This window comes from Oncorhynchus mykiss, chromosome 19, assembly GCF_057628025.1.
Source record: "Oncorhynchus mykiss isolate SJ-2025 chromosome 19, ASM5762802v1, whole genome shotgun sequence".
NCBI classification, from domain to species: domain Eukaryota; kingdom Metazoa; phylum Chordata; class Actinopteri; order Salmoniformes; family Salmonidae; genus Oncorhynchus; species Oncorhynchus mykiss.
In genome coordinates this window covers 53,336,353-53,359,914 of record NC_143040.1, presented here as the reverse complement: position 1 = coordinate 53,359,914, position 23,562 = coordinate 53,336,353, and the positions used below count along the sequence as shown (strand labels likewise).

The window sequence follows — 23,562 nt, the reverse complement described above, 5'->3', positions numbered from 1 at the left end:
TGTCCTGGCTAAATTCCTAATCTGGCCCTCAAACCATCACGGTCACTTAATAATCCCCAGTTTACAATTGGCTCATTCATCCCCCTGTAACTATTCCCCAGGTCGTTGCTGCAAATGAGAACGTGTTCTCAGTCAACTTACCTGGTAAAATAACGGATAAATAAATAAATATCACCGCTACGCCTAATATCACCACTACACCTAATATCACCGCTACACCTAATATCACCGCTACACCTAATATCACCGCTACACCTAATATCACCACTACACCTAATATCACCGCTACACCTAATATCACCGCTACACCTAATTTCAGCACCACACCTAATATAACCGCTACACCTAATATCACCACTACACCTAATATAACTGCTACACCTAATATCACCGCTACATCTAATATCACCGCTACACCTAATATCACCGCTACACCTAATATAACCTCTAAACCTAATTTCACCGCTACACCTAATATCAGCGCTACACCTAATTTCACCGCTACACCTAATATCAGCGCTACACCTAATTTCACCGCTACACCTAATATAACCTCTAAACCTAATTTCACCGCTACACCTAATATAACTGCTACACCTAATATCACCGCTACACCTAATATCACCGCTACACCTAATATCACCGCTACACCTAATTTCAGCACCACACCTAATATAACTGCTACACCTAATATCACCGCTACATCTAATATCACCGCTACACCTAATATAACCGCTACACCTAATATCACCGCTACACCTAATATAACCTCTAAACCTAATTTCACCGCTACACCTAATATCAGCGCTACACCTAATTTCACCGCTACACCTAATATCACCGCTACATCTAATATCACCGCTACACCTAATATCACCGCTACACCTAATATAACCTCTAAACCTAATTTCACCGCTACACCTAATATAACTGCTACACCTAATATCACCGCTACACCTAATATCACCGCTACACCTAATTTCAGCACCACACCTAATATAACCGCTACACCTAATATCACCACTACACCTAATATAACTGCTACACCTAATATCACCGCTACATCTAATATCACCGCTACACCTAATATAACTGCTACACCTAATATAACCTCTAAACCTAATTTCACCGCTACACCTAATATCAGCGCTACACCTAATTTCACCGCTACACCTAATATCACCGCTACACCTAATATCAGCGCTACACCTAATTTCACCGCTACATCTAATATCACCGCTACACCTAATATAACTGCTACACCTAATATCACCGCTACACCTAATATAACCTCTAAACCTAGTTTCACCGCTACACCTAATATAACTGCTACACCTAATATCACCGCTACACCTAATATAACCTCTAAACCTAATTTCACCGCTACACCTAATATCAGCGCTACACCTAATATAACCGCTACACCTAATATAACCTCTAAACCTAATTTCACCGCTACACCTAATATCACCGCTACACCTAATATAACCTCTAAACCTAATTTCACCGCTACACCTAATATCAGCGCTACACCTAATTTCACCGCTACACCTAATATCACCGCTACACCTAATATAACCTCTAAACCTAATTTCACCGCTACACCTAATATCAGCGCTACACCTAATTTCACCGCTACACCTAATATAACCTCTAAACCTAATTTCACCGCTACACCTAATATCAGCGCTACACCTACTATCACCGCTATACCACTTTCCCCGCTACACTAATATCACCACTACACCTATATAACCGCTACACCTAATAAAACCACTACACCTAATATCACTGCTACACCTAATATAACCACTACACCACTATCACCGCTACACCTAATATCACTGCTACACCTAATATAACCACTACACCACTATCACCGCTACACCTAATATCACCGCTACACCTAATATCACCGCTACACCTAATATAACTGCTACACCACTATCACCGCTACACCTAATATCACCGCTACACCACTATCACGCTACACCTCTATCACCGCTACACCTAATATCACCGCTACACCTCTATCACCGCTACACCACTATCATGATACACCGCTATACCACTTTCACCGCTACACCACTATCACCGCTACACCCAATATAACTGCTACACCACTATCACCGCTACACCCAATATAACTGCTACACCACTATCACCCCTACACCTAATATCACCGCTACACCTAATATCACCACTACACCGCTATCACCGCTACACCACTATCACTGCTACACCTAATATCACCACTACACCATTATCACTGCTACACCACTATCACCGCTACACCACTATCACTGCTACACCTAATATCACCACTACACCATTATCACTGCTACACCTCTTTCACCGCTATGCCACTATCACGATACACCGCTACACCGCTACACCACTTTCACCGCTATGCCACTATCAAAATACACCACTACACCACTATCACCGCTACACCATTATCACCGCTACACCACCATTACGCTACACTTCTTACACCAATACCACGATACACCGCTACACCACTATCACCGCTACACCATTATCACCGCTACACCACCTTTACGCTACACTTCTATCACCACTACACCAATACCACGATACACCGCTACACCACTATCACCGCTACACCACTATCACGCTACACCTCTATCACCACTACACCACTACCACGATACACCGCTATACCACTATCACCGCAACAACGGTACACCACTATTGCTGCTACACCACTATCACCGCTACAACACTTTCACCGCTATACCACTATCACCGCTACACCACTATCACCGCAACAACGGTACACCACTATTGCTGCTACACCACTATCACCGCTACAACACTTTCACCGCTACACCACTATCACCGCTACACCACTATCACCACTACACCACAATCACCACTACACCACTATCACCGCTACACCACTATCACCACTACACCACAATCACCACTACACCACTATCACCACTACACCGCTAAACCATTTTCACCGCTACACCACAAATAAACCACACAACCAAAATATAACTAATCATTGACTGTAGTGTAATATTCATGCTGTCTGCGTAAAGCCCTGTAGATTTGAATGCGCAGCAGCAGTTGAGCTTATGGCCTGTGAGAAGGGTCCTCTATGGATAGCACGGCCCCCAGACAGCATGCTGCCTGCCTTGCTCAATGACCCAGTCCCTAGCCAAACAGGACAATAAACATCTCATGCCATGAGGCCACGCAATGGAATGGAAGAGAGCGCAATGGATAGATAAAGTATTAAACTGGCCTGTGACTGTGACTGTGACTGTGACTCAAACACAAACCCCCTCGGTGACGTCAGTCGGTCACACATGGCTGACTGGCTTTCACCACTGTCCAAACCCAGACCGCCTCTTGTGAGCTGTACCTCTCCACACACCCCTCCCACTCTGTGTGACAGAGTAGGCACTATTTTTAGCTCACACAGAAATAACATTTCAGCATGGATGAACCTTAAGGCACAAATTATGTTCACTATGGCAGTCACTCCTTGAGTCATATTGTAATACTGGAGTTTGGTGTTGTTATGAAATCTAATGGCATCATTATGAAACCTTCTGATTATATAATGATATAGTGATATAAATGAGCTGCTCTCATAATATTATGTTGTTTTGCTGCTGAAAAATTGAGTACTTTCTAATAGTCATCAGATGAAGATAATCTCTTCTCCTGTTCCAGAGACCTAGACTGTCTGGGGGGTAAGAACCGTGCATCAGTAGCCCTGCCCATCGAGGAGGTCCACCAGACTCTCTACGACCTCATCACCTACTTCCAGCTGCCTGATGCTGAGCTGGAGCACGAGGAGAAACAGATCATGCTGCGCTCTCTCAAGAACCGACAGAACCTCTTCAAACAGGAAGTGAGTTCATCCACACAGGAAGTGTTGCATCGCAATCCTGCATGGCGGTTGGTTGGCAGCAGAGGACAATAAAAGTCAAAAGTCAGGTTTTTGCAGGGACCGGGCGTTGACACAATGTTCGCAATACACACTGTTTTTAAAGGCTAAATCAATAGATTCTATAGTATTTCAATGGCGCATTGTATTTCAGAGCATTGCTTTTTAACTGTCAGCAGTTTTGCTCTGAGTTTTTCTGTGGTGACAACAATGCCTTTTGATAAGCCTCTCGGCCCAACATTTCTCTTATCAATTATAAAATGTCAGCTTCCTTCCCTTGTGCCTGTAATGTCAAATACTCAACGTCAACTACTCTCCCTAACTCAAACAAAAGCCGCTGCTATGGATTTTATTTTCCCCCAGTGGTTCACTATGTCCTCAAGCAATAAGTTGATAAGTTGAATTAATGTAAAATAGCTGTATGCTGTGTTTATGTTATGTTTATATAACTAGTATTACCATGGATCCTGCCCTTGGAATGCTGCTATAACTATAACTTAGCATGTCTGAGGTGGGACCAAGTCATTGTTTTACAAGTCACAAGTAAGTCCCAAGTCAAGACAGGCAAGTCCGAGTCAAGTCTCAAGTCAAGACCGACAAGTATCAAGTCAAGTCAAGTCTCAAGTCCTAAACTTTGAGTTTCGAGCCCTAAACAAGTCATAATGTGCTCCAAATGTAATACCGTTTCCTATGTTTAACAAGAGTAATATTTAGTATATTACATTCATGCAAATCATGAATGCATTTAAAAATATCTATATATTTATAACTTTCCAAATAAACGTTATATTTCCATGTAAATATATGGGGGGGTCTTTCTCATGGGTAGCCTTGAGAAAGACACCCCCCCCCCCCATAGTGATCGACAATCGAGGATCGCTATGGGGCGCAATCGGGCGATGTAGGCTTGTACACAATCGCCCAACCTTAACACACACAAACACGCGCGCAAACACACTCTCTGTGTGGTTACAGTGGGATTTAGGCTACCAAATGCCTAGCCAGTTGTAGCTCAATCTTGGGTGCAATGATCACGTTCCTACACTGACTGACTGTGTGGAGGTTCATTGATTTAACGTTATGTTAGCCTACATGCTACACTAGCAAAGTTATAAATGATATAGCTGTCGGCTATATTAGCCACGACTTACCATTCTTTGTGCAGCTTCAAATGTCGAACAAAGTTGGAAATTGTTGCGCCTCCGTCTGTAATTTTGTTCCCGCATGTTTGCGTTTTTGTTGATACAGCGTCGTCGTTATATCCGAAAATAATAATGTGGGGTATCATCTTTCCAAGGGCTCCATCTGAATTCAGCCGCCGACGTTCCTCTGCATTGCCACACACAGCTTTTTCTCAGCTGGCACAATTTGATTGGCTGCTGTCCGATTCAAACTGTAATCCGTTAAATGAAGAGTTGATGCTCTGCACACTTTTTTAATAGCATCATTTTTAATATTTGGGCTTGGAGAGGGTATCAAGTCAGGTTGAGTCAAAAGGCTCAAGTTCAAGTTCAGTCACGAGTCATTGGTGTTAAAGTCAAAGTCGAGTTGCAAGTCATCATATTTGTGACTCGAGTCACATGACTTGGACTCCAGTGAGACTCGAGTCACAAATATGATGACTTGCAACTCGACTTTGAAACCTCTGCGGATCAGTATTATTACCATTCTAGATGAATCACCAAGGCATGCAGTGGGAGTAGTGCACAATATAGGGAAAATGGCACCATTTTGGAAGCACCCTAGGAGCTGACATGTGATGATGGGTGCGACTGTGTTTCAGGGCATGCTGACTCTGGTGTCCTGCTGCATCGACCGTCTCAACGTGTACAACAGTGCAGCCCACTTTGGGGAGTGTGCCGGGGCAGAGGCTGGGGCTTCCTGGAAGGAAATCCTCAACCTGCTCTATGAGCTGCTGGGTGAGAGAGACAATAGAAGAGTTCATTGTCCTCCAATGAGGACAGAGTCTTATACACAAGTCATCACGCCAATACTGTAACAGTGACATAAAGAGTCACAGTAGGCCAAGACAAACAAACACACACACACACAATGTTGATTACAACTCTATGATCTACATACACAGGTGATTGAGACTCAGTCTCACCTTTCACTACTGTTTAGGGAGAGATTACAATGGTGAAAACAACACACATGCACGCAAACACACACACCCACACAGTAATCAGTCACAGGTACCAGAGGCATTGTAGCCTGCCACTAAAGCCCTGGCCATCCCAGCGTTGCTCTTACCAACCACAGGCCTGCGTCTCACTGCTGCGCTGGGATTATTTGGGATACCTGAGCTGGTATTTACAGAGCTGTTTCTGGTCCTCTAGGCACCCTGGGGTGGTGTTTCCCTAACTTACACTGCTGTTTGCTGTCTGTAAGGATGCCTCAGTACACATGCACTCTAGCACACACACACACACACAGTCTGTGTAACGGATTTCCTCCTCTTCGTCTGAGGAGGAGTAAGGATCGGACCAAAGCGCAGCGTGGTAAGTGTTCATGATGATGTTTAATTAAAACTCAGAACACTAAACAATCACGTGGACTGGGATATGTTTCGTATTGCGTCAAACAACAACATTGACGAATACGCTGATTCGGTGAGCGAGTTCATTAGAACGTGCGTTGAAGATGTCGTTCCCATAGCAACGATTAAAACATTCCCAAACCAGAAACCGTGGATTGATGGCAGCATTCGCGTAAAACTGAAAGCGCGAACCACTGCTTTTAATCAGGGCAAGGTGACCGGAAACATGACCGAATACAAACAGTGTAGCTATTCCCTCCGCAAGGCAATCAAACAAGCTAAGTGTCAATATAAAGACAAGGTAGAATCGCAATTCAACGGCTCAGACACAAGAGGTATGTGGCAGGGTCTACAGTCAATCACGGATTACAAAAAGAAAACCAGCCCAGTCACGGACCAGGATGCCTTGCTCCCAGGCAGACTAAATAACTTTTTTGCCCGCTTTGAGGACAATACAGTGCCACTGACACGGTCCGCAACCAAAACATGCAGACTCTCCTTCACTGCAGCTGAGGTGAGTAAAACATTTAAACGTGTTAACCCTCGCAAGGCTGCAGGCCCAGACGGCATCCTCAGCCGCGCCCTCAGAGCATGCGCAGACCAGCTGGCTGGTGTGTTTACGGACATATTCAATCAATCCCTATCCCAGTCTGCTGTTCCCACATGCTTCAAGAGGGCCACCATTGTTCCTGTTCCCAAGAAAGCTAAGGTAACTGAGCTAAACGACTACCGCCCCGTAGCACTCACTTCCGTCATCATGAAGTGCTTTGAGAGACTAGTCAAGGACCATATCACCTCCACCCTACCTGACACTCTAGACCCACTCCAATTTGCTTACCGCCCAAATAGGTCCACAGACGATGCAATCTCAACCACACTGCACACTGCCCTAATCCATCTGGACAAGAGGAATACCTATGTGAGAATGCTGTTCATCGACTACAGCTCAGCATTTAACACCATAGTACCCTCCAAACTCGTCATCAAGCTCGAGACCCTGGGTCTCGACCCCGCCCTGTGCAACTGGGTACTGGACTTCCTGACGGGCCGCCCCCAGGTGGTGAGGGTAGGTAACAACATCTCCACCCCGCTGATCCTCAACACTGGGTCCCCACAAGGGTGCGTTCTGAGCCCTCTCCTGTACTCCCTGTTCACCCACGACTGCGTGGCCACGCACGCCTCCAACTCAATCATCAAGTTTGCGGACGACACAACAGTGGTAGGCTTGATTACCAACAACGACGAGACGGCCTACAGGGAGGAGGTGAGGGCCCTCGGAGTGTGGTGTCAGGAAAATAACCTCACACTCAACGTCAACAAAACTAAGGAGATGATTGTGAACTTCAGGAAACAGCAGAGGGAACACCCCCCTATCCACATCGATGGAACAGTAGTGGAGAGGATAGTAAGTTTTAAGTTCCTCTGCGTACACATCACAGACAAACTGAATTGGTCCACCCACACAGACAGCATTGTGAAGAAGGCGCAGCAGCGCCTCTTCAACCTACCTCAGGAGGCTGAAGAAATTTGGCTTGTCACCAAAAGCACACACAAACTTCTACAGATGCACAATCGAGAGCATCCTGTCGGGCTGTATCACCGCCTGGTACGGCAACTGCTCCGCCCTCAACCGTAAGGCTCTCCAGAAGGTAGTGAGGTCTGCACAACGCATCACCGGGGGCAAACTACCTGCCCTCCAGGACACCTACACCACCCGATGTCACAGGAAGGCCATAAAGATCATCAAGGACAACAACCACCCGAGCCACTGCCTGTTCACCCCGCTATCATCCAGAAGGCGAGGTCAGTACAGGTGCATCAAAGCTGGGACCGAGAGACTGAAAAACAGCTTCTATCTCAAGGCCATCAGACTGTTAAACAGCCACCATTAACATTGAGTGGCTGCTACCAACACACTGACTCAACTCCAGCCACTTTAATAATGGGAATTGATGTAAAATATATCACTAGCCACTTTAAACAATGCTACTTAATATAATGTTTACATACCCTACATTATTCATCTCATATGTATACGTATATACTGTACTCTATATCATCTACTGCATCTTTATGTAATACATGTATCACTAGCCACTTTAAACTATGCCACTTTGTTTACATACTCATCTCATATGTACAGTGCCTTGCGAAAGTATTCGGCCCCCTTGAACTTTGCGACCTTTTGCCACATTTCAGGCTTCAAACATAAAGATATAAAACTGTATTTTTTTGTGAAGAATCAACAACAAGTGGGACACAATCATGAAGTGGAACGACATTTATTGGATATTTCAAACTTTTTTAACAAATCAAAAACAGAAAAATTGGGCGTGCTAAATTATTCAGCCCCTTTACTTTCAGTGCAGCAAACTCTCCAGAAGTTCAGTGAGGATCTCTGAATGATCCAATGTTGACCTAAATGACTAATGATGATAAATACAATCCACCTGTGTGTAATCAAGTCTCCGTATAAATGCACCTGCACTGTAATAGTCTCAGAGGTCCGTTAAAAGCAAAGAGAGCATCATGAAGAACAAGGAACACACCAGGCAGGTCCGAGATACTGTTGTGAAGAAGTTTAAAGCCGGATTTGGATACAAAAAGATTTCCCAAGCTTTAAACATCCCAAGGAGCACTGTGCAAGCGATAATATTGAAATGGAAGGTGTATCAGACCACTGCAAATCTACCAAGACCTGGCCGTCCCTCTAAACTTTCAGCTCATACAAGGAGAAGACTGATCAGAGATGCAGCCAAGAGGCCCATGATCACTCTGGATGAACTGCAGAGATCTACAGCTGAGGTGGGAGACTCTGTCCATAGGACAACAATCAGTCGTATATTGCACAAATCTGGCCTTTATGGAAGAGTGGCAAGAAGAAAGCCATTTCTTAAAGATATCCATAAAAAAAAGCCATTGAGTGGCTGCTGCCAACACACTGACATTGACACTGACTCAACTCCAGCCACTTTAATAATGGGAATTGATGGGAAATTATGAAAATATATCACTAGCCACTTTAAACAATGCTACCTTATATAATGTTACTTACCCTACATTATTCATCTCATATGCATACGTATATACTGTACTCTATATCATCGACTGCATCCTTATGTAATACATGTATCACTAGCCACTTTAACTATGCCACTTTGTTTACATACTCATCTCATATGTATATACTGTACTCGATACCATCTACTGTATCTTGCTTATACTGCCCTGTACCATCACTCATTCATATATCCTTATGTACATATTCTTTATCCCCTTACACTGTGTATAAGACAGTAGTTTTGGAATTGTTAGTTAGATTACTTGTTGGTTATTACTGCATTGTCGGAACTAGAAGCACAAGCATTTCGCTACCCTCGCATTAACATCTGCTAACCATGTGTATGTGACAAATAAAATTTTATTTGATTTGAAAAAGTGTTGTTTAAAGTTTGCCACAAGCCACCTGGGAGACACACCAAGCATGTGGAATAAGGTGCTCTGGTCAGATGAAACCAAAATTGAACTTTTTGGCAACAATGCAAAATGTTATGTTTGGCGTAAAAGCAACACAGCTGAACACACCATCCCTGCTGTCAAACATGCTGGTGGCAGCATCATGGTTTGGGCCTGCTTTTCTTCAGCAGGGACAGGGAAGATGGTTAAAATTGATGGGAAGATGGATGTAGCCAAATACAGGACCATTCTGGAAGAAAACCTGATGGAGTCTGCAAAAGACCTGAGACTGGGACGGAGATTTGTCTTCCAACAAGACAATGATCCAAAACATAAAGCAAAATCTACAATGGAATGGTTCAAAAATAAACATATCCAGGTGTTAGAATGGCCAAGTCAAAGTCCAGACCTGAATCCAATCGAGAATCTGTGGAAAGAACTGAAAACTGCTGTTCACAAATGCTCTCCATCCAACCTCACTGAGCTCGAGCTGTTTTGCAAGGAGGAATGGGAAAAAATTTCAGTCTCTCGATGTGCAAAACTGATAGAGACATACCCCAAGCGACTTACAGCTGTAATCGCAGCAAAAGGTGGCGCTACAAAGTATTAACTTAAGGGGGCTGAATAATTTTGCACGCCCAATTTTTCAGTTTTTGATTTGTTAAAAAAGTTTGAAATATCCAATAAATGTCGTTCCACTTCATGATTGTGTCCAACTTGTTGTTGATTCTTCACAAAAAAATACAGTTTTATATCTTTATGTTTGAAGCCTGAAATGTGGCAAAAGGTCGCAAAGTTCAAGGGGGCCGAATACTTTCGCAAGGCACTGTATATACTGTACTCGATCTACTGCCTATGCCGCTCTGTACCATCACTCATTCATATATCTTTATGTACATATTCTTTATCCCTTTACACTTGTGTGTATAAGGTAGTAGTTTTGGACTTGTTAGGTTAGATTACTCGTTGGTTATTACTGCATTGTCGGAACTAGAAGCACAAGCATTTCGCTACACTCGCATTAACATCTGCTAACCATGTGTATGTGACAAATAACATTTTATTTGATTTGATTTGAATCAATGACAACGTGAATTTACCAAAACCGAAACAGTACCGTGTGGCCCAAACACTCACACGGAAACAAACACCCACAAACCAAAAGTGAAACCCAGGCTACCTAAGTATGATTCTCAATCAGAGACAATTAACGACACCTGCCTCTGATTGAGAACCATACTAGGCCGAACACAAAAGCCAACACAGAAAAACAAACAGACTGCCCACCCCAACTCACGCCCTGACCATACTAAAACAAAGACAAAAACAAAGGAACTAAGGTCAGAACGTGACAGCCTGACCTTTGCAATCTTATTCAATCTTAAATTATAGGACCAACAAAAAAATCTATTCTACAGTGTATCCTACCATCAGCTAGCATTAACACAAAGTTACACGTTCACTCTATGAGTACACAGGGGCTGAAGTTGGGTGCTGGGAGTGGATAAGGATAGCATGCAGATTTCAGGTCTGTGAGAAGTACTTCCAGGGCTTCTTCCTGACGGTACATCTCCCACAGCACACAGAATGTCCAACACACACTCCTAGCCAGCCTGGACTGTGCCATGCTCACCAGTTGGCTTTCTAACCTATAAGGAACCACACCATCCCTTCTCACCATTGTATTTGGTTGTTGTTTGGTCACTCTGTTATCCATGTCCTTACTTAAGACCTAAAATTGCCAGAATCACAGACCAGTCCAACCGTTCATGGTAGTTGGACATTACAGCCATTCCCTCACAGTGGCAGAAGCGTTTCTTTGTCTCAGAAGCTTCCCAGCTCTAGTGTCTGTGTCACTGTCTAAGCCCTTCTGTTCCCCTCTGAGTGTGTCCTTCACAGCGTGTTTACATGGTGCTTTCTCCTCATGGGGAGCATTAGTGTGCAGACCACGTCCCCCATCTCACATTCCTTCCTTCATGCACCTGCTCCAGCTAAATGGATTTTGGAGCTAGGCTTCCTCTCCTCTGTTTGTCTGCACTGGGTGACCCTGTCATTTTTGGCTTGGACGACTCTCCTGTGCCCCCGATGTCACGCCCTCCCTCTGCACTCTGCTGCTTAATTAATATGGATGAGGATTAGGAAAAGGACACTACTCTTTCCTTGGCATGGAGTGTGGTTTAAGGTGTGCGTTTTGGGTGACGTGGTTGTTGTGTAAGATGTAAGTTTTGTCAGTGTTGTTGGCTGTAGGTCAAAGACATCTTCATAGCTATGTAACATGTCTCCTTGGGTTTAATTTGTTGTGAAAGATGTACAGTAATGTTCGGTAGTGTTTTTCTATAGTTGCTAGGTTTTCTGTACTGTAGGTCAAAGATCAGCAATTTGCATTATCCTCTTCAAACTAGCCAACTGTGTATGAATGTATCTCCTCCCCTTGACCATTGACCTTCTTGTCCATGTATCCTGTAGCCGCGCTGATCCGAGGCAACAGGAACAACTGCACCCAGTTCTCCAACAACCTTGACTGGCTGGTCAGCAAGCTGGAGAGACTCGAGTCCTCCTCAGGTACCATGATGATGACATGTTGAAAGCTCTGTTTGTCCTTGACCTACCGTTCCTTCGGCTGCATGCTGACTGGACAGGGTTGAAAAGGTGATGTGTAGTTGGATTACACTGCTGTAAACCCCAGACCTGGTGTTTAGAGTCCTGAATGGGTTTAGTTATGCTTTACTATGTATTGTCACACCCAGAAGCATGCGTTTAAGGAACGTCCTTTCGTGTCTTGTTCCCTTGTTCTCTGTGGCCACGGCAGGCATACTGGAGGTTCTCCACTGCATTCTAACTGAGAGCCCGGAGGCTCTAAATATCATCCAGAGAGGACACATCAAGTCCATCATCTCCCTGCTCTACAAACATGGACGCAACCACAAGGTGAGCTGAAACCGGAGGAGGAGCTGTATCAAATATCATCATGATCAAGTGGATGTAGCGACCTTGTTTGTTATTTTGATAACATTTGTCCATCACAACAGTTATAAAGCACAGTAATTCACTCATGAGCCTGCGTTTTATTAGTACACCCAGTGCTGACAGGGCTGCAGAGAGTTGATGAGTTCTTGTTGGGGCTGGGCATTTGGTTGTTATGTGTATAGAGATCAATATATTTGCATTGAAATTAGATCTCCAGCGGCAGGTTGACATTTATTGTCATGAATCTTGCCCTGGAGGCAGCTTTGCAGAGTGGTCACTAACTGGCACAGCCACAAAGTAATAAAATCTGATTTTAAACCTAACCCTAACCTTAACCATGCTGTTAAACCTAATGGCTAACCCTAACCTTAAATCTAACCTGTACCTCCGCACATTGCCTCGGTACCGGTACCCCCTGTATATAGCCTCGTTATTGTTATTTTATTGTGTTACTTTTTCTTATTTTTTTACTTTACTTTATTTGGTAAATATTTTCTTAACTCTTTCTTGAACTGCACTGTTGGTTAAGGGCTTGTAAGTAAGCATTTCACGGTAAGGTCTACACATGCTGTCTACACATGCATGTGACAAATAAAGTTTGATTTGAAATCTGTTTTGGCGACCCGACCAAATTCACATAGAAATGTGTCATTCTCTTTGAAAGCAAGTCTAAGAAGTGGTAGATTGATCTGTTTTTTTCTATTTCTATGCTTCCTGTAATTAAGTTTAGTTTTTGCGTGTTTTACTTTCAGTTTTGTACTCCAGCTTCAAACAGCTGAAAATATAATATTTTTGGTTATGGAAAATATAATTCCCAGGGGTTTAGATGGTACAATGTGTCATGCGTAGATGTAATAGGTGGCAGGGAAGTCAGGCGCAGGAGAGTCAAATGGAGTGTAAAATGGAGTCTTTTAATAAAGTCCACGGAGTATGCTCCATAACACTAAATGTACATAAACATGGGTACAAGGACCCGACGCACACCTATACAACAATCACACTACACTGACAATAAAACAATCTCTGACAAAGACATGAGGGGAAACAGAGGGTTAAATACACAACAGGTAATGAATGGGATTGAAAACAGGTGTATGGGAAGACAAGACAAAACCAATGGAAAATGAAAAAAGGATCAATGATGGCTAGAAGACCGGTGACGTCGAACGCCGAGCACCGCCCGAACAAGGAGAGGCAACGTCGGCAGCAGTCGTGACAGTACCCCCCCCCCTGACGCGCGGCTCCAGCTGCGCGTCGACACCGGCCTCGGGGACGACCCGGAAGGCGAGGTGCAGGGCGATCCGGATGGAGACGGTGGAATTCTGATAACATGGAAGGATCTAACACGTCCTCCACCGGAACCCAGCATCTCTCCTCCGGACCGTACCCCTCCCAGTCCACGAGGTACTGAAGGCCCCTCGCCCGACGTCTCGAATCCAAAATGGATCGAACAGAGTACGCCGGAACCCCCTCGATGTCTAGAGGAGGCGGAGGAACATTACGCACTTCAGCCTCCTGGAGCGGGCCAGCCACCATCGGCCTGAGGAGAGACACATGGAACGAGGGGTTAATACGGTAATGAGTGGGTAGTTGTAACCTATAACATACCTCGTTCACTCTCCTCAGGACTTTAAACGGCCCCACAAACCGCGGACCCAGCTTCCGGCAGAGAAGGCGAAGGGGCAGGTTTCGGGTCGAGAGCCAGACCCTGTCCCCTGGTGCGAACACTGGGGCCTCACTGCGGCGACGGTCTGCGCCAATTTTCTGGCGCCTTATGGCACGCTGAAGGTGGACGTGGGCTGCCTCCCAGGTCTCCTCAGCGTGCCGAAACCAATTGTCCACCGCAGGGGCCTCGGTCTGGCTCTGATGCCAAGGAGCCAGAACCGGCTGATACCCTAATACACATTGAAAGGGAGTAAGGTTAGTGGAGGAGTGACGTAGCGAGTTCTGAGCCATCTCTGCCCAGGGCACGAACTTCGCCCACTCCCCCGGCCGATCCTGGCAATAAGACCGCAGAAACCTACCCACATCCTGGTTAACTCTCTCCACCTGCCCATTACTCTCGGGGTGAAAACCTGAGGTAAGACTAACCGAGATCCCCAGACGCTCCATGAACGCCTTCCAGACCCTTGATGTGAACTGGGGACCCCGATCAGACACTATATCCTCAGGCACCCCATAGTGCCGGAAAACGTGTGTAAACAGGGCCTCTGCAGTTTGTAAGGCCGTAGGGAGACCGGGCAAAGGGAGGAGACGACAGGACTTAGAAAACCGATCCACAACGACCAGGATCGTGGTGTAACCCTGTGAAGGTGGAAGATCGGTCAAAAAATCCACCGACAGGTGTGACCACGGCCGTTGAGGAACGGGTAGAGGTTGTAGCTTACCTCTGGGCAGGTGTCTAGGAGCCTTGCACTGGGCGCACACCGAGCAGGAAGAAACATAAATCCTCACGTCCTTAGCTAAAGTGGGCCACCAGTATCTCCCGTCAAGACAGCGCATCGTCCGACCTATCCCAGGATGACCAGAGGAGGGTGACGTGAGCCCAATATATCAATCGGTCGCGTACAGCAGACGGAACGTACAGACGACCAGCTGGACACTCAGGGGGAGAAGGCTCTGCACGTGACGCCCGCTCAATGTCCGCGTCCAGCTCCCACACTACTGGCGCCACCAAACACGAAGCTGGGAGTATGGGAGTGGGATCCATGGACCGCTCCTCTGTGTCATACAGCCGAGACAATGCGTCTGCCTTAACGTTCTGGGAGCCTGGTCTGTAAGAAAGAGTAAACACAAAACGAGTGAAAAACATGGCCCACCTTGCCTGGCGAGGATTCAATCTCTTTGCCTGCCGGATATACTCCAGATTGCGGTGGTCAGTCCAGATGAGAAAAGGGTGTTTAGCCCCCTCAAGCCAATGCCTCCACACCTTCAAAGCTTCTACGACAGCTAACAGCTCCCGGTTCCCCACATCATAGTTTCGCTCCGCCGGGCTGAGCTTCTTAGAAAAGAAAGCACAGGGGCGAAGCTTCATTGGCGTACCCGAACGCTGAGAGAGCACTGCTCCTATCCCAGCTTCGGATGCGTCCACCTCCACTATGAATGGCAAAGAGGGATCCGGATGAGCCAGCACAGGCGCAGAAGTAAACAGAGTCTTCAGGTGCTCAAAAGCCCTGTTCGCCTCAGCCGACCACTGTAAGCGCACCGGGCCCCCCTTTAGCAGTGAGGTAATGGGAGCTGCCACCTGACCAAAACCCCGGATAAACCTCCGGTAGTCATTGGAAAACCCCAAAAAACGCTGCAACTCCTTTACCGTGGTTGGAGTCGGCCAATTACGCACAGCTGTAATGCGGTCGCTCTCCATCTCCACTCCTGAAGTGGAAATCCGATGCCCTAGGAAGGAGATGGATTGTTGGAAAAACAAGCATTTCTCAGACTTGACATATAGATCATGCTCCAACAGGCGACCAAGCACCCTGCGCACCAGGGACACATGCTCAGCGCGTGTAGCAGAGTATATCAGAATATCATCGATATACACCACTACACCCTGCCCGTGCAGGTCCCTGAAGATCTCATCTACAAATGATTGGAAAACTGATGGAGCATTCATCAACCCATATGGCATGACCAGGTACTCATAATGACCTGAGGTGGTGCTAAATGCCGTCTTCCACTCATCACCCTTCTTAATACGCACCAGATTGTACGCACTCCTGAGATTCAATTTTGTGAAAAAACGTGCCCCGTGCATTAACTCAATAATCGTATTGAGCAGAGGTAGCGGGTAACTATATTTCACTGTGATTTTATTAAGACCTCGATAATCAACGCACGGGCGTAAACCGCCATCCTTTTTTTTCACAAAAAAGAAACTCGAAGAGACGGGTGAAATGGATGGCTGAATGAACCCCTGATGCAGGGATTCAGAGATATATGTCTCCATAGCCTCCGTCTCCGCTTGCGACAGGGGATAAACATGACTCTTGGGATATGCAGCGTCTACCAGGAGATCTATCGCACAATCCCCCCGTCGATGGGGTGGTAATTGAGTCGCCTTCTTTTTACAGAAGGCGAGAGCCAAATCGGCATATTCGGGGGGAATGCGCACGGTGGAGACCTGGTCTGGACTTTCCACCGTAGTAGCACCAACGGAAACCCCTAAACACCTACCTGAGCATTCTCGCGACCACCCTGTGAGAGCCCTCTGTGGCCAAGAAACAGTGGGGTTATGACAAACTAACCAGGGTAGGCCTAGCACCACAGAATACGCAGGAGAATCAATAAGGAAAAGACTAATCTTCTCCTTGTGACCCTCCTGCGTTATCATACACAAAGGTGCGGTTACCTCCCTGATAAACCCTGACCCTAATGGTCGACTATCTAAGGCATGAATAGGGAAAGGCATATCCACAGGAACAATAGGGATCCCTAAACTATGAGCTAGACTTTTATTAATGAAATTTCCAGCCGCACCCGAATCAACTAGCGCCTTATACTGGGAATGCAGTGAAAAGTCAGGAAAAGAGACAGAGACAAACATTAGTGCAGCAGAGGGCTCTGGATGAGAATGGTGCCTACTCACCTGGGGTGACGCCAGAATGCCCTGCCTGCCCTGTCTATTCCCAGAGGAACCAACCCGGCACCGACCAGCAGTGTGCTCTCTGCGACCTTGAATGGTGCTCGAGCGGGAACCCCCTCCGGTCTCCCTGCGCACCATCCCTCCCAATTCCATAGGTTCGGGAGAGAGGGTGCGGGAGGATGGAACAACCAGACCCCGATCTAGACGTCCACGAGTAGCCAGCATGTTGTCCAGCCTGATGGACATGTCCACCAGCTGGTCGAAGGTGAGGGTGGTGTCTCTACAGGCCAGCTCCCGACGGACGTCCTCGCGTAGACTACAACGGTAATGGTCGATCAGGGCCCTGTCGCTCCATCCAGCGCCGGCAGCCAAGGTCCTAAACTCCAAGGCAAAATCCTGTGCACTCCTCGTCTCCTGCCTCAGATGATAGAGAAGCTCACCCGCTGCTTTGCCTTCAGGTGGGTGATCGAATACTATCCGGAATTGGCGGGTGAACTCCTCAAAATGGTCCAGCGCCGCATCCTCCCTGCTACACACAGCGCTGGCCCATTCCAGGGCTTTCCCGGTGAGGCATGATACGAGGGCGTAACTCTTCTCACGGTCAGATGGTACTGGGGAGGCCGTGGCTAGATACAAGTTCAGTTTAAGGAGGAAACCCTGGCAGCCGGCAGTATCTCCGTTGTATCCCGTAGGTAGGGATAAATGGATCCTCGATTCCGGAGAGGAAAAATCGTTCACGGGAGATTCCGGTTGTGGTGGTGGTGGCGCTGGAGAAACTCCCTGTCTCTCCCAGCGATCCATTTTCATGGCAATGTGATCCATGACGGAGCTGATAACGTCAATCTCCCTAGCTTGTTCCTGAACGCGTTCCTCCAGCTCCATGGGCATAGTGTCCTCTCCTGCTGACTTCATATATTCGGTCAGAGATTCTGTCATGCGTAGATGTAATAGGTGGCAGGGAAGTCAGGCGCAGGAGAGTCAAATGGAGTGTAAAATGGAGTCTTTTAATAAAGTCCACGGAGTATGCTCCATAACACTAAATGTACATAAACATGGGTACAAGGACCCGACGCACACCTATACAACAATCACACTACACTGACAATAAAACAATCTCTGACAAAGACATGAGGGGAAACAGAGGGTTAAATACACAACAGGTAATGAATGGGATTGAAAACAGGTGTATGGGAAGACAAGACAAAACCAATGGAAAATGAAAAAAGGATCAATGATGGCTAGAAGACCGGTGACGTCGAACGCCGAGCACCGCCCGAACAAGGAGAGGCAACGTCGGCAGCAGTCGTGACACAATGATTCTCTACACTATACTTGCTTGTTTTGTCACATAAACTGAAATTAGGAAAAACTATTAGAATTTTAGCAACAGAAAATGGATTGATTTCTGCATAGTCCACCATTAAATTAAGCACATTTTTGTTTTCATAAATGTTTACAATATAGCCAATTTTGACTTTGCAGCTGGCCCATCTAGTGAAAATCAGTCAGCTCTGCCTCCAAGGCAAGATTCATGACAAACGTCAACCTGCTCTCCAGTGGGCTGTCATCTCCTTTGTCATAAATCACAGTTGATGTATCATTTGGCTGTGGCCCCTTATGAAGCGGTGGATAATAAAGCACAGGTCTTGGCCTGGCGCCCTTGGCTGCCGTTCCTTGCCCATTTAATTCCTCTGCTTTGTAAAGCCAGGTTGGGCCCCCATGCATCAAAATGATATTACTGGATATGGTTTCACCCTGATTAGCATCTCTCAGTAATTATGGCTGGCTGCATTAATAGCTGCATAAAAAGGTTCTCCCTCTAATAGCAACATGAAAAAGGACTACGGATGAGTTGGTAGTCCTTAGTGCTCTCTCTCTCCCTGTCTCTCCCACTCAGGGTTTGAATGGGTTAGATGAGCTGTATTCTGTACTCAGTGATTAGGGAGCTGCTGTATTCACCCCCTCCTCTCTCTCCCTCTCTCTCTTCAACCTGCAGATTCTGGATGTGCTCTGCTCCCTCTGTGTGTGTAACGGGGTGGCTGTAAGAGCCAATCAGAATCTTATCTGTGATCACCTGCTCCCTAAAAGAGATCTGCTTCTCCAGACCCGATTGGTCAATGACGTCCAAAGGTAACAAGCCATCCAATCCCAGCCCGGTATAATTAGATTATTGCGCTACTGGTTGTAATAGAAGAGTGATAGATAGTGTTGGTTATTCTTCTCTTTGCTGTGTTTGTTTGATGGGATTGTGCATAGTGCCTAAAGAAACATCAATCACAATTATATGATTAAACCCTAATCTACGAGTCTCTGATACTTGGCAGCATGAGGCCCAACATCTTCCTGGGAGTGAGTGAGGGCTCGGCCCAGTATAAGAAGTGGTACTACGAGCTGACGATTGACCAGGTGGACCACTTCTTGACCAGCGACCCCTCTCACCTGCGTGTGGGCTGGGCCACCAACAAGGGTTATGCCCCTTACCCTGGTGGAGGGGAGGGTTGGGGGGGCAACGGGGTGGGGGATGACCTCTACTCTTACGGCTTTGACGGACTTCATCTCTGGTCAGGTGGGTATTCGCAGTAGATGTTTGCTTTCATCTTAACCTAGCTGCTCCACATTAAGTCACCTGATTCATAAATTATGATAAGTAACCCAGGGCTAAGACCAGATTGTGTCTAGACAGTGTGTGTGTCCTACAGGGTAAATCGGTCTGCTCTGCCCAAAGAGTGTGTGTTTATGTGTGTGTGTCTTGTAGGTCATATTTAAGTGCTGACCCTGTGGTTTATTGCAGGTCGTATCTCCCGGGCGGTGGCTTCTATTAACCAACACATCCTGACCTCTGAGGATGTGGTGAGCTGTTGTCTGGACCTGGGAGCCCCCAGCATCTCCTTCAGGATCAATGGACAGCCCGTACAGGGCATGTTCGAGAACTTCAACATCGATGGACTCTTCTTCCCTGTTGTCAGCTTCTCTGCTGGCGTCAAGTATGTGTTTGTCTTAGACACACACCTATGTCATTAACATGAATGAACACGTATACACACCTACAGAGCACTCTCTTCAAATATCTTCCTCTCCTCCCTCTAGTCTGCATGAAAATCTATCTGATCCCTCCCTACATCATTTCCTCTATATACTGTATTAAACCTTAAGGGCTCAGATGCAGGTAGAGCCCATCTTACCCACTTGTGTTGCCATGGCAACTTCAGATGATATGAATGACGTCTGCTAAATGAAATTTCAGGCCCCAGCAAGCTTCACAGGATTTCATGATCGACTCCGTTTTTGCAGCAAAATGGCATTTTACTATTCTGAACTTCACTCTGTGCCGAGATGTGACACTTGACAGTTCCAGACATTTCCATTCGCATCAAATTCCACCCAGGGCTGCAAGCTACACTGTATATCAATTACCACAATGAAATTTGCGGAAGCGTTAAACAAAATTAACATAACCTCATATTTATAGAAATTCTGTCAGCGTTATTCTGCATTTGTCTGTGTGTGTGATGTTACGAGATGCAGGCCACATCAGATCATGTAAATAAGGAACCCTGTGGGGCTTGAACATTTCCTGTGCTCTGAACTGCTGGCCATGCTATGCCATGGCACAGCCAGTCAATGTGCAGCGACACTTGTTAATAATTGATTGGTGCACTGCACTCAGAATGGACTTGGAGTGAAGGCGTCATCATCACTACTACTTCAGCTGCTATTTCAGACAGGGCCCAGGAGGGCTGCTGAGTAGTGGGCTGAAATGCTACATCATTCTCAGTGTGGGGTAAGTCATAGTCACTCTCTGTTCTACTGGGCTCAGCTGGGGCGCGGTTAGAGATGGGTTGGGGCTCGGTTAGAGATGAGCTGGGGCTCGGTTAGAGATGGGCTGGGGCTCGGTTAGAGATGGGCTGGGGCTCGGTTAGAGATGGGCTGGGGCTCAGTTAGAGATGAGCTGGGCCTGGGGCTTGGCTAGAGCTGGGCTGAAGCTGGGGCTTGGTTACAGCTGGGCTGGGGCTCGGTTGGAGCTGGGCTGGGGCTCGATGGGAGCTGGGCTGGGGCTCGGTTAGAGCTGGGCTTGGGATCGGTGGGAGCTGGGCTGGGGCTCGGTTGGAGCTAGGCTTGGGCTCGGTTGGAGCTGGGCTGGGGCTCGGTTGGAGCTGGGCTGGGCTGGGCCTCAGTGGCTCTATGTTCTGCTCTAATCCTCTCCTCTAACCCCTCCACCAAAATCAACCCATCAACCCTCTTCATCACTTTCAAGCTCATGCACATACTGAACACACTAATTGACTAAGTCCCCCTCTCCCTCTAGGGTGCGTTTCCTGTTGGGCGGTCGTCATGGCGACTTCAAGTTCCTGCCTCCGTCAGGCTACGCTCCGTGTTACGAGGCCCTGCTCCCTAAGGAGAAGATTAAGGTGGAGCCAGTGAAGGAGTACAAGAGGGACATGGAGGGGGTCCGAGACCTGCTGGGGACCACACAGTTCATGTCCCAGGCCTCCTTCATACCCACCCCTGTGGAGACTAGCCAGGTAACAGCGGTATGGCATTCAGCTCAGAACGCGTCATATTAACTGCAACATGGCTCATCTGAAACACAGTTACAGTGATTATACTGCATGTTTGTAAGGATATTTGTACAATCATACCTACAGGGGAAGGGTTTCCAAATATCCACAAATGTATGATTGATGACATAAGCCTGCTGTACTGTCTACAAACAGATGCTGTTTATCGACGACACAGATTCGTTGTGTTCTCTGTCTCTCAGATCGTCATGCTGCCATACCTGGAGAAGGTCCGGGACAGACTGGCTGAGAATATCCACGAGCTGTGGGCCATGAACAAGATAGAACTGGGCTGGTCTTATGGGAAGGTAGGAGACCTCTTTAACACTGATGGAGAGAATAGAGTCACAGAGCACTGGCAAACCCTTTTGGACAGTCCATGTCATTGGCTTACATAGGAAAGACATGATACACTATGATGGGTTATCACTCAGCTGATAATTTCAGCCAATATAAACATGAATATATGCATATAAACATATAAATATAAACATAAACATGAATATAAACATGAATACAATTGTATTATGAAATACAGTACACATCACATACTGTAATTGATCTATGTGAAATGCATTAAACCTAAACTAAACGTACAAGTCCTACCATCATTAAAGCAACAAAACAAGCCTGTACACCATTTTGCTTTCTCTTTTATAATTTGCGGTACAAACCAAACAGAGGGTAAGTGAAGAATACTCCTGTCTTTCTCCCATTGTGCTCCTCATACCATTCATTCTAGAGACTTCATTATAGTTTGTTTGTAGGGGTCTTTTTATTTCTCATCAAGTCCTGTTTCTTGGTTTCATGTGAGTAGATGATTGCCAAAGTGACCTGAGGTGCGTTCAGTTCGCTTGAACGTTTGCTATGTTGTGGGACGGTTTGTACTGAGCGACACGTTTCTCCAAAACGTTCTTGTACATTCTTGAGCAGATTTTGAGGTACGTTTGCTCCCGTTTGGTGGGAGTGGAGAGGTGTGGCTTGTTGCAGTGAGTGATGTATTTAAAGGGCAATCGCAATGTTGACAGCTTCCACCAACCCACAATCCAACCCCTCCATGTTTTTCAACTGGTCGTTCAGAACAGCACCGTTTCCCCTTAATTGAACGTCCCAGAACGTAAAAACGTTCTGAATGTCCCAGAACGTAAAAACGTTCTGAACGTCCGTCCCAGGACGTAAAAACGTTTTGAACGTCCCAGAACGTAAAAACGTTCTGAATGTCCCAGAACGTAAAAACGTTCTGAATGTCCCAGAACGTAAAAACGTTCTGAATGACCCAGAACGTAAAAAGGTTCTGAATGTCCCAGAACGTAAAAACGTTCTGAACGTCCGTCCCAGAACGTAAAAACGTTCTGAATGTCCCAGAACGTAAAAACGTTCTGAACGTCCGTCCCAGAACGTAAAAGCGTTCTGAACGTCCCAGATGTAAAAACATTCTGAACACAGCCCTGTTGTGCCCTACTACCCTTAAAGGTGCAGACAATCAATATCAGAAACAATATGCAACACAACTCTTATTTCCATATTACGA

The 23,562-nt window shown here is 46.3% G+C and overlaps 2 protein-coding genes across 3 annotated transcripts in view; both read left to right on the top strand.

Moving 5' to 3' along the window:
• Positions 1 to 23,562, top strand: part of LOC110498363 (ryanodine receptor 3) — a 96,978-nt gene that overhangs the window by 2,985 nt on the left and 70,431 nt on the right. Inside the window, exons 5-13 of one of the 2 annotated variants that reach the window (XM_036954899.2) lie at positions 3,712 to 3,892; positions 5,712 to 5,847; positions 12,390 to 12,485; positions 12,733 to 12,851; positions 19,469 to 19,602; positions 19,797 to 20,038; positions 20,264 to 20,456; positions 21,779 to 21,995; positions 22,235 to 22,339. In XM_036954899.2, the coding sequence (XP_036810794.2) occupies positions 3,712 to 3,892; positions 5,712 to 5,847; positions 12,390 to 12,485; positions 12,733 to 12,851; positions 19,469 to 19,602; positions 19,797 to 20,038; positions 20,264 to 20,456; positions 21,779 to 21,995; positions 22,235 to 22,339 (1,423 nt within the window). Of the gene's footprint in view, positions 1 to 3,711; positions 3,893 to 5,711; positions 5,848 to 12,273; positions 12,486 to 12,732; positions 12,852 to 19,468; positions 19,603 to 19,796; positions 20,039 to 20,263; positions 20,457 to 21,778; positions 21,996 to 22,234; positions 22,340 to 23,562 lie in introns of those variants that run through there. The other variant, XR_016488994.1, reaches the window with a different exon arrangement.
• Positions 168 to 1,733, top strand: LOC149975233 (uncharacterized; the record flags this gene model as incomplete). Its single annotated transcript, XM_090211776.1, has 1 exon — positions 168 to 1,733. A coding segment is annotated over one exon (1,566 nt), but the record flags the coding sequence as incomplete, so codon positions are not given.